The sequence below is a fragment of the Camellia sinensis genome, chromosome 12, assembly GCF_055761805.1.
Source record: "Camellia sinensis isolate YWXY chromosome 12, ASM5576180v1, whole genome shotgun sequence".
Lineage (NCBI taxonomy): Eukaryota > Viridiplantae > Streptophyta > Magnoliopsida > Ericales > Theaceae > Camellia > Camellia sinensis.
In genome coordinates this window covers 51753798-51767842 of record NC_138972.1, presented here as the reverse complement: position 1 = coordinate 51767842, position 14045 = coordinate 51753798, and the positions used below count along the sequence as shown (strand labels likewise).

The 14045-nt window shown below is 32.6% G+C and overlaps 1 protein-coding gene across 35 annotated transcripts; it reads left to right on the top strand.

The window, feature by feature from the left end:
• Positions 1-2350: 2350 nt before the first annotated feature.
• Positions 2351-13582, top strand: LOC114305089 (uncharacterized). 35 transcript variants are annotated; one of them, XM_082898546.1, is made up of 14 exons: positions 2358-2579; positions 2690-3091; positions 3193-3344; positions 3482-3586; positions 3768-3828; positions 4324-4749; positions 5622-5746; positions 7545-7662; positions 7771-7904; positions 9296-9383; positions 9872-9942; positions 10896-10936; positions 11224-12155; positions 13179-13582. In XM_082898546.1, coding segments are annotated over exons 2-5 (492 nt in total). In that variant the 5' UTR covers positions 2358-2579; positions 2690-2857; the 3' UTR covers positions 3769-3828; positions 4324-4749; positions 5622-5746; positions 7545-7662; positions 7771-7904; positions 9296-9383; positions 9872-9942; positions 10896-10936; positions 11224-12155; positions 13179-13582. The 35 variants fall into 35 exon arrangements, with proteins under 35 accessions (XP_082754663.1, XP_082754672.1, XP_082754679.1 ...); XM_082898545.1 differs by having other exon boundaries at positions 2370-2588; positions 4324-5746; positions 7751-7904; ... (1 more) ...; positions 11645-12155; positions 13179-13539; XM_082898544.1 differs by having other exon boundaries at positions 2370-2588; positions 4324-5746; positions 7751-7904; ... (1 more) ...; positions 11645-12155; positions 13179-13539.
• The last annotated feature ends 463 nt before the right edge of the window (positions 13583-14045 follow it).

The window sequence follows — 14045 nt, the reverse complement described above, 5'->3', positions numbered from 1 at the left end:
AATCCACTAATATCACCAAGTATTGGGTATATTAGTGCGGGGGGTAATGTTGGCTACATATTTTGTAAAAGCCAGTTACAGTTCGACACGTGGCAGAGTAAGGGTAATAAAGGAAGGTTATTCAAGCCTTTAATCCTGATCGTACACGTGGCAATAAATATTGGTCCTCACATGATCTGAGTAACACTAGATCAATAACGGGATGCAAGATGACATATCTTCAACGGTTACTCATATTCAAATTCAAGTACAAGAGGGAAACTCAACTGCCAGTAATGGCGTAATGGAGCTACTTGTGAGGAAGCATGATCAGCGATCATGGAGGAGCAGTTCGACGGTTCGAAGTGCAGTTCGAAGGTCATCACTGACGAGTATAAATAGCAGGGCAGCCCCCAGAAAAAAGGACGGACTCAGATCATATAAACCAGTCGTTTACTTCATAGATTTTCTTTTCCAGTCTTTTACATTTCCAGTCTTTAAATACCTGCACTTTAAATACCCGCACTGCACTTCGATTCATAGGAGTAGCTTCAAGTAGATTCAAGTAGATTGCTGTTGTAAACCTCTCCGAGGCTGAGTTCGGACCATTGTAAGTGTTCATTTTTATGAAATACTTCAATTGTTCTTCATATTACTGTTATTTCTATTAACTTCTCCTAAGTCAAGCCACCAGTAAAAGTCCTCTTCATTGAGGCTGAAAAGAACTAAAACACAATCGTCTGATAATTGGTTGGCAATCACAATTTCTGTAAGGACTGATTGATCCTTGCTGGCACGCTCACATTCACAAAAATACCCTTCGAAAAGCCAAAAAGCCAACAGTAACATAGATACTTTTATAAGCAATGTTACATGTATTTAATTTCTTACTAACAATCTTACTAAAAACGTACATGTCATCACATCATTGGATGTTTAAGTATCATTACTTTTTTAACAACCAATCACATTTAACTTCTTATATTTTTAATAAAATAGTTAGTATATAAAAAATTATTCTGCTTTTATGATAAAGAACCAAACAAGTTCAATGCTTTATAAGATAGTAGATTTTAAACTTTATACAGGATAGTGTATCTATATATTATGGGGTTTCTAATGAAAAGCCTGTTAAGAGGTCCAAACTCTCATTCTAAAATTATTGATTTTTTAATTTATAAAATAGATTAAAAAAATTGGCTGATTTATTTATTTAATTATTTTATAATAATAATTATCCCTTAGTTTATGGATTTCAAATGAGAAGATAACACGAATATTTTATAATCTCTCCATCATAATCTCTCTCACCAATTTTCAAAAAAAAAAAAAAAAAAAAATTAAATTGCATTCCTTTTCTCTCCTCCAAAAAATTAGATAATACTTTTCATGAGAGTTGTGGATATCTATCTATATCGTATATATTATATTATAAATAACAAAAAATAAAATAAAATTAGATGTACAAACAGATAAAATTAATAAATTTGATTTTTATTTATTCAACTAAAATCTTTCTTTTGCCTCTCAATATCCAATTTTAAATATTAAAAATCTATAAAGTCTATCTATATAAATCTAATTTGAAAATATCTCCCACTATCATCCTTTAAATCAATAAAACTCACATATCTATCACGTATCTAACTTGCATCATAACTTACTTAAATAATAATAATAATTAAAAACAAATAGAAATCATAGATAAATTAAATTTTTAAAAAATAGAAACTCACAACTCCACCTTAAATAAATTGAAAAAAAAAATAGAAACTACACAAAAATAAAGGAGATAAGAATTTAGATATGGATCTCAAAAATATATGGCAATATCTAAATTTGAATTATGATTTAGTAATATAATTATCTATTTTTTTGATGTATATCTATCAAAATTTTAAATCACTTAATAGGACAAATTAATCAATTTTCTAAAATTATTGATTTTTCAATTTATAAATAGATTTAAAAAACTATTGACTGATTTATTTATTTAATTATTTTATAAATAATAAGTATCCCTTAATTTATGAATTTCAAATGAAAAGATACCAAAAATATTTTATAATCTCTCCATCTTAATCTCTCTCACCAATTTCCCAAAGAAAATATTAAAATTTTTCTTCCTTCTCTCTCCCCACAAAAATTAGATAATATTTTTCATGAAAGTTGTGGATATCTATCTATATCTTATATATCTATATAATAAGGCACAAAGCTTTTTGAAAAATATATCAAAATGTATGTGAGATACATTTTGATTCAATGGCTGAGATCAATTCCAAATATATATCAATGGTTGGGATGTGTTTGATTCCCGCCCAAACAGCCTCTGCTCTCTCTCCCACGCCTACCAAACATGCCTGCCTCTACCCAAACGTTATCCTCAACTCCCTCTCTCTCTCTCTCTCTCTACTGTGCTTCACAACCGATCTGAGATCAGATAGCATTGCTGAAGGACGGAAGGAGGTCGAGATCAGATAGCATTACAGTATAGCATGGCTGAGATGTGTTCGATCTAGGGCTTGATCTGATCGATCTTCGGAAGGAGGTCGAGATCTGGCGTTCATATCTGGCGTTCCGATCAGACCACTGCAATGGTATCCACAGTATGATTTCACACCCATGTTTCAGACCACTTCTAATTAAAGGATAATTTGAGTTTTAATTTCGGAAACACTTTGCATCTGATTGTTTATCGATTTTGCAGGGGATAGATTTGCATGGCTGTGTGACAACGAGTTTTCACGCCAGGCGTTGGCAGGGGTTAACCCAGTAAACATTGAACTCTTTGGTGATAATGCTTCAGCAGCTGTGCCGGTAGACAACTTGACAAATTTTCCCCCTGTTAATACTCCAGTGGCAGCACCTGTTGGGCATGTATCCATGTCCCCCCTTTGGGGTTGGTGCTCCAGTAGCTGCAACAGCAAAAAAATCGACAACATTTTCATCGGGATTGCCATCAAACGGTGCAAATTCTTTTGTCAAAGTTGCTGATGGAGGGCAGTGGCCCAACAGGCTTCCTCATCAACCTTCTTTATTTCCTGCTACTGGTAGTCAGCCTACTGCTCAGCCATTCACTCCACCAGTTAGTGGATCTTCAAACAATCAGGTGTGCTTCATGGCTTATCTTCTTTCATCCAGTTATACAACTCCGCTATGGTTATTGTAGTAGTTTTAAATTTTACCTAATACACTATGCTATTTTTGCAGCCATGGAATTTGTCTATTGCCTCAAATCCACAAGGTCCTTCGAGTATACCATCTGCACAAATATCGCAGGCTTTTTCAAAACCTGCCCCAGACGTCACTTCACAATCCTCTTCATGGAAGTTAAACCAAGTGGGAGAACAGAACTTCCAGAGGTGATGATAGAGTTACATATTTGCTCCATCCTCTTACTTTTTGTGTTCCTTTTGGTTTTGTTCATGGTTTTCCACATCTTACAATTTATTGTTCTTTTTTGATAAGTATCTTACAATGAATTATATTTTATATGCAGAATTTATTCGCTGCAACTTATCCATCTTCTGTACCAGTTCCGGGCTGGCAAACTGGTCCACCCCAGGGATATGGATTCAATATGCAATATAACAATACTGCAATGGTATCTAGCACACCCCAACATAATTATGTTGATTACTTGCTGCTGTCTCTTATTTTTAATTATGTTGATCTGGCGTTCAGTAGTTCTCGCCTCGCCGGCGTCGGCGCTGCCACATCGGATTGATGGAAAAAAAAAATTGGAAATTTCGACTTCTTTGGTTATTGACTTGTTGATTTTGCAGACATGTGGTTCTACCTCCTGAAGTCCCCAAACTTCTTCCCAAGAATCGCCTTCTCTCTGAAGTAAGTAACTAGGGTTTAAAGAAAATGGAGTGGAATAGAAATTTGATTTTGGTTTTATTTAAAAATGGAGTGGAATAGAAATTTCGCCTTCTCACTGTGTTGTCATTAGGTATATGAGATAAATAAATCAAATTACTTGATTTTGGTTTTATTTCACATTTGAAATTTTCTACTGAGATAAATTTCGCCTGTTCACATTCCAGTAGAAATTTTGTGGAATAGAATTGGCTGAGATGTGTTCGATCTAAATTTCGCCTGTTCACATTCCAGTAGATCAGTTTATGAGAAAATTTGATCAGTTTATCAGTTTAAAGAAAACAAAACACTTTTGATGGTATCATATATTTGATAATTTTTGATGGTATCATAATTTTGATAATTTCACATTCCAGTATTTCACTTCCGAAACACTTTTGATAATTTTTAGAGCACTGTTTATGCAAATTTCAATATTAAACAATTTGATGGTATCATATATTTGATTTTGTGTATCAGAACGAGCGGCGTGCGTTTGGGGTGCAGCAGAGCCGAGGATGGGTCCACTATGCTCTTCAGGAGGCCTCTGAACTATCAGCAGCAGCAGGAGAATGGTGGTTTTTCTTAGGGGTGTGGGAGTGAGTGTTTAGAGAGATGGGAAATTGGGTTTAAAGATTCATTACATCTCCTTTCCCTTTATCCATTAAAAAATAACACCTTTTTATACCCACCTTCAAATTCAAATACCCACCTTCAAAACCCACCTTCAAATTCAAACCTTCGATTCCCTCTCCTTTCAGATCCGTAGCGTTCCACTCCAATCCCACCCCAAATTCCGAATTCTTGCCGAAGAAAACCCCTGTTTCGCCTCTCTCTCTCTCTCTCTCTCTCTCTCGCATTCGGTGTTTCTCTGCTTCTGTTACTTTCTCGGAGTCGTGTGAACAGGTATGTTCTGTTTCTCTGCTTCTGTTTCGCGACCTTTTCTTGAATTTCTAAATTCTAGGGCTTATTTGGTTTCTGTTTTAGTCAGCCAACACTCACCCCCTCAAGAATTCAAGTTTCTTTTTCAGTATGTGTACTTTTCTGATAATTGTTCGAATTAGTGAGAGAAAGCTGAAAGGTAAATTGGGTTTTTTTAGGATAGCGAGTATGATTTTATTTTATTTTATTTTTTAGTTTGCAAAACTTTTCTTTTTTTTCTTTTTTTTTTTAATTTGCTGCTCATTTATTGCTGTCAAACTAAATCCGTGAATTTGAGAGGCCCGTTGAACTTTGTGGCTCATCGCATTCAACATTCCCTTCAAAATTTTGTGTCAGACCCCTTGAAGAATCAACATTAATACAGAACTCTCTCTCTCTCTCTCTCTCTCATACCCTCAATCTTTATTGTTTTCATCTTCAGTAATATCATAGCTTCATTCAATTGAAATGTGTGAAGAGAATAGTCCAAGTACAAATTAGAACAAGAGACACTCTATGAATTGAAGTTTATGGGTTCTTCTGGGTCTGCAATTCAATATGAATACTAGGTTATACAACATTTTTGCTTCTGGGTACTGAATAGTGAAGACCGAATTTGCTTTGATGGGTGTTCTTCTAATGAATTTGGTTTTTTTTTTTTTTTTTTTTTTTAATATCAGCTGCTTATGACAAGGAAGGTTTCGACTAAATTTAGACGTTTTAGGCATTTTAATCGGATGTGTTTTGCTTATTTTTGAAGTAACTGGGTTTGATTTCTATTTGTTGCTCGAAATTGTCAAGTGGGAAATTTAGGGGAAATTTATGTTTTTCTCGGATTCTCTTACCTTTTCGAGAAGAAAGCGGGGATGAAGAGCTTTTTGTTCTTCCTAGGCACACCAAAGTTATTGTAACAGGAAACAACAGAACAACAGAACAAGGTGTCGTCAAGAAGGCTGTTGGTCTTGGTGGTTGGCATTGGCTGGTAATTTTCTTTTTTACCTTTACACCACTTTATCCTCTATTCATTTGACTTTAATCATATCATTGCTATTTTAAATTCTTTTGCCAAGTCACATTATTGTTATCTTTCTAGCTTTTTCAATTTCTAAGGCCTGTGGTGCTCTCTTGCCAGGTGCGGTTCCTGAGTTTGAGCTCCTATTTCCCTTCTATTGAATGTAAAGAAATAGAAGTGAAAATCATCCAAATTTAAAATTTTGTTTTCTTACTAAACATCTGTATTATCAAACATATATCTATATAATAAGGGAAGAGGGTTTTTGGTGTTCTGTTTGTGCATTCTTATCCCAATTTTTATTTATTTATTTTTTTATGTAGCTTATGGGTTTGGATTTAATTTTTTAAAAAATTTTGGGTCTGAAATGTATCATGATTGGCAATGAGCTTTTACTTTGTTCACTTATTCTTTATTTTTATTTTTATTTTTCCACAAATTTAATATCCCAATACAACATCAAGGAACCGGCAAGGAACCATTAAGAGCACTACAATTTATGTAGCTGAAGTGTTATTTGGGGTTAGACCCAAATGTTTCTCTGCTGAATGGAACCAGTAAGAGCACTACAATTTATATATAGAAAAATTATTGTGGTTTAAATTCATTATGGTTGTAGTCTTCACATCACCTAGAATCAATTTGCATATTGATTTTGTATGCATGTTTTTCTGATTTTTATGCGTACATGGAATTACTGTCGTATTTAATTTAGTTTTGGGATCTTTCCAATTATATAACTCTCCATAAGAAAATGATGTTTTATTTTAGATATTTAAATTTATTATTAGCAAAACATTTAATTATCTATTTCTTGGCGAATTTTAATTGAAAGAACAAGAATTTTGTTTACGAAAGATAGAGGGTAACTCTTCTAGATTAATGTTAAAGACTTGCACTTTGGAATTTACAATTCATTTGCAATGACATCGCAATGGAGTTGAGTTACATGATTGAATTTGTAATAAATCAAAAGTTAATATGTAATTTGTCATATCATTACATATAAAATTAGAAGAGATTGTTTTTTATTGGTGTGAATTCTTTTTCCAATTATTATTATTTTGTTTGTTTGTTTGTTTGTTTGTTTGTTTTGTTTTTTTTTTTTTTTTAGGACGTATACATTGACCACTTCCCATCATTTCTCCCCTTATTTTATTAAGGGTAGCTCTAATTTAATGGATAAATAAAAAATATTGGAAATAGCATATTAGTTGCTTTTTAAGAACAATAATTAAGAAATTGAGGTGATTCACCTACAAAGTGGCTTATCAAATAATGTCAGCTACTTCATACGTTAAAAAATACTAAGAAAAATAATATATAGATCAAGAATTCAAACACAAAACAAATGTTAATAAAGTAATGTATGTTTTAAATTCACTTCACATGTGAATTCGACTGTAACCGAGTTAAACCACACACTATTTAATTTAAATTTTTTTTTTTGACATACTATTTAAGGCTATATTTGTTTGGGTATACTACATAATTTCTCTTAAGTAGTTTTATGAAAAATCATCTAACCTTTGTAGGTCGATTGATTGATCCTGAACATTTTTGGCTATTTGATCACAACTTTGAGACACTTTTCATAAAACATTTTTATGATCGTTAACATTTTTGCAACACATAGGCTGTAATATAAGAATTTTATTAGATAGTGCCTTCAGGCACGGGCAATCTCTGTTATTTTTTAAAAAGGTGTTATTTTTAAAATGAAAGTGGTATTTGATGAATCTTTTTTCTCTTTGTTTCACTTTTTCAGGTTGGTGATGATATACGGACGATGATCCAAGTTAGGTTTTTTTTCCATTCAATTTGTTTCGTATGAATAAAAATTTCAGCATCGACAACCACCCTCCCTTCGAACTCGCACTCGCAAGGTTCGATTTCTGCCTCTCCCCTTTCGTAGATCAGTTTATTACTTCTTTTAATTAATTTCAATAAACTTCTTGATTTCTAATTTCGTAGATCAGTTTATTGCATTCCAGTAGATCAGTTTATGGCTATGTCTGGTTTGTCTATAAGGTTGCAACACCACCACCGCTGCTCATCATCACCACTGCCGCTGTTGATGCAAAACCCACTTCATGCTCAAACAGAATGTGTTCAAGGAAAGCTTCAAGTAAAATTCTTCAATACTTTGAAATAGACCACAGCTCTATTCATACTTTTTTTTATTTTTTTATTTCTCAATCAATAAGTAACTAATTATAAATACGAAAAATATTTATATTATCAAACAAATCACTAACTCATACTTTTGTACAGTATTATTACTATTTTTTTAAATAAGTTTTAAACATCCAATACAGACTCAACACAATGTATGCTACAACACTATGGATTGGGAATCAGATCACAGTGAACATTTTGAGTTGTGTATTGTATGTGTTTGTTTGAACCTACATGGAAGGAAGCACATGCGAATTTGGGACAGTGACTGCATACCCTTTCCTTTCTTTTGATTTTTTAAGTATCTACTGTATTGTTCTGCATGCTAATTTTGTAATTAAGTTCTGATGTCAAACTTAAACATTTCAATTGACTTAAACCCACTTCATATTGTATTGTTTTGCATGCTACATCCTTTCAATTTTCTCCCACAAAAGCACCCTGTCACAATTATATATATATATATATATTTTAATCTTAATATATATATTCCTTGCCTTCTATAGCTCCTACAGTATTACCTACACTTCCTTCACTGGGACAAACTTCATATATTATACCAAGGGATTGTTGATAGTGTATTATTTGCTTCTTTTGACAGTGGCATATATTCTTCAACCTTGAATAGATTTAATTTTTTGAATTGGATATTTTGATGGCTATACTAGAAATGTATCAATGTGCTCTATCTTCATTTATTTGTTTTTTTGAATTAATGATTGAAGACTGAATAGTGATCTTTGAAACATAAACTTGACACGCAGACCTGGCCATAATGCAAATGAAGATGTTCACTTGACAGTGAGGAAATCTACAGCATGTCCGCATTTGAATATGAGAAATATGGGATTTGTTACGCTACACTAGATGTAAATTATAGTATTTATGGTGCATATATGGTGGTGAAAATCCATTAGAAAAGGAGATTGTAAACTTAAGACTAGGGAAAGCTTCGAGTAACTCACTTAGAGATCAATTAAAATTTGTTATTTAAAATATTAACATATAGTTCTGGGAAAGCTACTGAAGATTAAAGTTGGTTTTGTTGGTTGTTGTTTATGTTGGTTGTTGATTTACTTGATAGATAGTATAAATTTGTTTTGTTTTTTTGTTTTTGTTTTGTGGCATAAATTTATGTTTGGACTTTCTAAATGATAAATGGTGAACTTCAAAATACTTATGATTATAACGAATTTTGATTTTGGTTTTAATTTGAATTGGATACTTTGATGATGGTTATACTAGAAATGTATCAATGTGCTCAATCTTCGTTTATTTATTTTTCTTAATTAATGATTGAAGACTAGATAGTCATCTTTTAAACATAAACTTGACATGCAGATCTGGCCATAGAGCAAATGAAGATGTTCACTTGATAGTGAGGAAATCTCCAGTCCTCGATTTCTGCCTCTCGAACTCGGCTCGCAAGGTAGTCCTCGGTTTCTACTTCTCCCCTTCTCTCTCTGTTGGGCTGTGTGTTTTTTTTATTATTGTGATTTCTGATACTGTTTGGTTAATTTTAGGTTTTTTTTTTTTTGAGTTCATCGTGTCCTGCCTCTCTCTTTCTCTTTCTGACGGGCTGTGTCTATTTTTTAATTGTATCTACATATGAATAATTGCGATTTCTGATGTTGTTTGGTTAATTTTAGTGGTTTTTTTGAGTTCATTGTGAAATTCGATTATATTTGATTGGATGTTATTGTTGCTGTTGTTTATATTCATGTTATTGTGTGTACGAATTTTTTCCCGGAAAAAAGTACCCATAAAGTGCCTTCAATTTATAAATGTGGTTTCACACAATCACAGCACCTTCGATCTTCCTTACCATTGCCAGACTTGGCTTGGAGAATGAGATTTAATTATTATGGTGTTACCCTCCCTCTGAAATTTCGACAATTTTTACTTTATTTTTAACAGGAAATTTCAACATTGTCGAGGAAGCGTCATTGTATCAGTGAAGTTTCGGTTCAGTTCTTATCCCCGAGACAGTGAGTCTTCGCTCTCAGTTTTTAGATTTGATACATTGATTTCAATAAATTTCTTGATTTCTAATTTATCTTATTTGAAATATTGCATTCCGGTATAAAAATTGTTAATTTCTGTGTTTGATATTAAAGATTTAGATTTTGTAACAATATTATCTGATGTAAAAATGTGAAACAGCACATCTAGCAAAAAATCAACTCAAACAGAAAGGAAACAAGTCACCAATTCCTTTGTTGTTTTTCAGCTATGTTAACTCACAATTTCATTATTCTTTTTTGTTTTCCTCAAAGATGTTTGGTTCATAGAATTGTACAGCATTTGAAGATAACAGAGTATTTAACAATTCTTCCAAATTTGAGTTTGAATTCCCAAACGAGGCACAACTCTTGATAAAACAATGTAACCAAGAACAATAAAATGGCTGCATCATTCACAAAATAAAAATTCAATGATATGATCAATTTTTTTTAATATGATATCACCGTTATATTATTTTTTTTTTTTTAACGTCCAATGCCCATTTACAAACGAATAATAGTGTGATAAGTAAATTTGTTTATCTTATATCATGGCTCAACACAATCCATATGTTGCACATATTGTTTTATAGTTTGGCAACTTAATTTCAATAGGACTTCTAATATAATATATCCTTTTAGTCATGGGGGAACCAAAATTTAAAGCTTAAATTAAAAAAAAAAAAAAAACTATCCATGCATTCTTCTTTAATTGAATTGTCATTTGTGCTTCTATTTTATTGCACTTTTCATCAGGTTTATTTAAGAAAATTAATTCCATGATTGTATCCATAAATCCTATATCACATCTCTCTTGCTTGCTTTGTATCTTCAAGTGATTAACAGCTTTCTTGATTTCTTCAGTGCAATGGTATTTTAAAGTGCGTAGGTTTCTTGATTTCAAATTTAAAACTCTCTCTCTCTTTTCTCTCTCTCAGCTTTTGTTGTTTCCTTCTTTCCCCCATCAGAGCTCACTCCGGTAAGTTATTTCTCTCAGATTTTGTTGTTTCACTCCTCTCCTTCTTTCTCTTTCAGCTTTTGTTGCCCTCCGTGAAATTTATAATTTTAAAGTTGCCCTTTTGTTCTCTATTCTGTTTAAAATATGTAGAAATTCAAACATGTCTACAACTCCAGATATTGATTATTCTTTGTTTTTCCTTTTCCCCTCCCGTTTCTGCCTCTGCTACATTAATTTTGTTTCCTAGCTCTTTGATTTACACATTATGATGAGAAGGTAGACCAATGTAGCTCTTTTTTATTTTTTAGACAACTAAATGAAGAATTATGTTCGAAATCAAAATTACAGCGCTGATAGGAAGTTGACTGACTGGAATACAGGGAGAAACTAAGCCTGGGCGCAAAACACTTCTCTTGATGATGGTTTATTAGATAGACTTATGCCACTGGGACACCCAAGTATGTGTTCCATCAGTGCAATGGTGTTTTAAAGTGCGTAAGTTTCTTCATTTTTCATTCAAAAATTTTAAATATGATTCAAACTCCAAGGTTTATTTGGTAGCACATTGTTGTTCATTGTTGGTTTTCAAATAATTTCTTCTTCCCTCTTGCTTGCTTTGTATCTTCAAGTGATTAACAGGTTTCTTGATTTCTTTAGTGCAATGGTATTTTAAAGTGCGTAGGTTTCTTGATTTCAAATTTAAAACTCTCTCTCTTTTCTCTCTCTCAGCTTTTGTTGTTTCCTTCTTTCCCCCATCAGAGCTCACTCCGGTAAGTTATTTCGCTCAGATTTTGTTGTTTCACTCCTCTCCTTCTTTCTCTTTCAGCTTTTGTTGCCCTTCGTGAAATTTATAATTTTAAAGTTGCCCTTTTGTTCTCTATTCTGTTTAAAATATGTAGAAATTCAAATATGTCTACAACTCCAGATATTGATTATTCTTTGTTTTTCCTTTTCCCCTCCCGTTTCTGCCTCTGCTACATTAATTTCGTTTCCTAGCTCTTTGATTTACATATTATGATGAGAAGGTAGACCAATGTAGCTCTTTTTTATTTTTTAGATAACTAAATGAAGAATTATGTTCGAAATCAAAATTACAGCGCTGATAGGAAGTTGACTGACTGGAATATAGGGAGAAACTAAGCCTGGGCGCAAAACACTTCTCCTGATGATGGTTTATTAGACAGACTTATGCCACTGGGACACCCAAGTATGTGTTCCATCAGTGCAATGGTGTTTTAAAGTGCGTAAGTTTCTTCATTTTTCATTCAAAAATTTTAAATATGATTCAAACTCCAAGGTTTATTTGGTAGCACATTTTTGTTCATTGTTGGTTTTCAAATAATTCCTTCTTCCATGTGTTTGTTTTTTTTATTATTATTTTTATTTATTGAGTTGGCCTTCCATGTGTTTTGTATTAGCCACAACTGGTTGCATATGTAATGCTTGATAAAAAGGTTCAGTTAGAAGGATCATTTGCTTACATATGTATTATCATGTGCAACGTCTCCTATTTGGAACTCTAGAACCTTTGTACACTTGAGAAAAGTCTAATATCTATATTCAAACATATTATTGTGATTTGTGAATAAGGTACTGCAAGTCCAAGGAAAAATCAAACACTGAATTTTCATTATTGATGAGTTGGTTTTTTTAACTTTTACGTTTGATTCATTGTTTCTAGATTTATAGATGTTCATTTAGGTGATTTTTGTGTAGTTAGTTCAGTTTATAGTTGTAGCAAATTTTGAAAATATTTCTCTTATATTTGGTTAGAATGGTTTAGATAATCCCAACTAAAAAGTGAAGCGTTGAGATTTTTTTCACTCTCTCACTATTTCCATTTCTCTCTTCTTTCTCACCATACCTCTTCTATCTTCTATTGACTCTTTCTCTTCTTTCCCTACACCTACAACACTGCCGTTCACCCCTAAGCCATCACCGACTCTGTTCGCCTCACATGTGCCTCCTCCGCATCCCCTTCATTCCCTGCTAATGATGTCGCCACCAGTGGCAATGGATGCCTCCCAAACCTTTTTTTTTTTTTTGTTAATCTTTTTCCCATTTGTATCCTTTTTCCCATTTGTTTTCTTTACACCATGCTTTTAGGTACGGGCATACACTAAATTTTCTTTACACCGTGCCTCCCAAACAATGTATGATGCTAAATTTTCTTTAGGGAATTGACCCACAATGCCTAAAATATTGTTCTGTTGCTATACATGGTGTAATTGGTATTGTTTATGCATTTGTATTTGTTGTATAGGTACCTTAACTCATTGCAGAGTGAATGCTTTTCTGCCTGTTTCCAATCCGATGTAAATATGGTCATTTCAGCACCAACGAGAAGTGGAAAAACAATATTTTTTGAGCTTTGCATTTTGAGACTGCTCTCAAGGTTCATCTCTACAGAGGGAAGATTTATTCACTTAAAGCGAATGCTTAAAACAGTAGGCTTTCTACAATTTTGTATATGAAAATTTTTTAGATGTTTATTTAAACACTGAAAAGTGCAGAAGATTATTGATTTCACACCACAGATGTTCTTTATTTCATTAACTTTGTATTGTTGGTTGGTTTTGGAAATAAACTCCTTATGTTGCGGAAGGAATTTTGTTATTATTTGATTTATATACAGATATATAATATATTTTTAGGGTCTATTATACCTTATTGTCTGACTGATGAGGTCTATTATAATTGTTAAATCCATAATTGCTTCAACAGTTGAAATCTTTTCCTGTATGCATTCACATTTATCAGTGATTAGAAAAGGGATGTACCTTACAAAACATTTACAGTAGTATTTAGTCCTTACATAGGTGTTTCCATGATTTTATATATCTGTTGTGTTACATAAGGTTTGAACAAAATATATATGGTCTCTCTGCACCATTAGTAAGTTGTTGTACTTGATTTTTTCTTATTTCCATGTGGTGTAGATTGTGCTGAGAATATATTTTTTAAAATCTCATGTGACCATGTAGGCAAGTTAAATTTTTTTTTCCCCTTATATTTTTTCTCATGTAGTTTTGGGTTTATAATTTGCAAAGAACTATTACAATGTTGAGTTGTGGCAATAGCACTAGCAAGTGTGCATTGCTTGGTGTTTAAAATTATTTTTTTTTAAATT

What these genes read in the sequence shown, in the direction of transcription:
- LOC114305089 (XM_082898546.1), top strand. Translation starts at nt 2,858, where the DNA reads ATGTATCCATGTCCCCCCTTTGGGGTTGGTGCTCCAGTAGCTGCAACA. An exon ending in GTGGATCTTCAAACAATCAG is followed by an intron (nt 3,092 to 3,192) that starts GTGTGCTTCATG and finishes CTATTTTTGCAG; the next exon opens with CCATGGAATTTGTCTATTGC. An exon ending in GGAGAACAGAACTTCCAGAG is followed by an intron (nt 3,345 to 3,481) that starts GTGATGATAGAG and finishes TTTTATATGCAG; the next exon opens with AATTTATTCGCTGCAACTTA.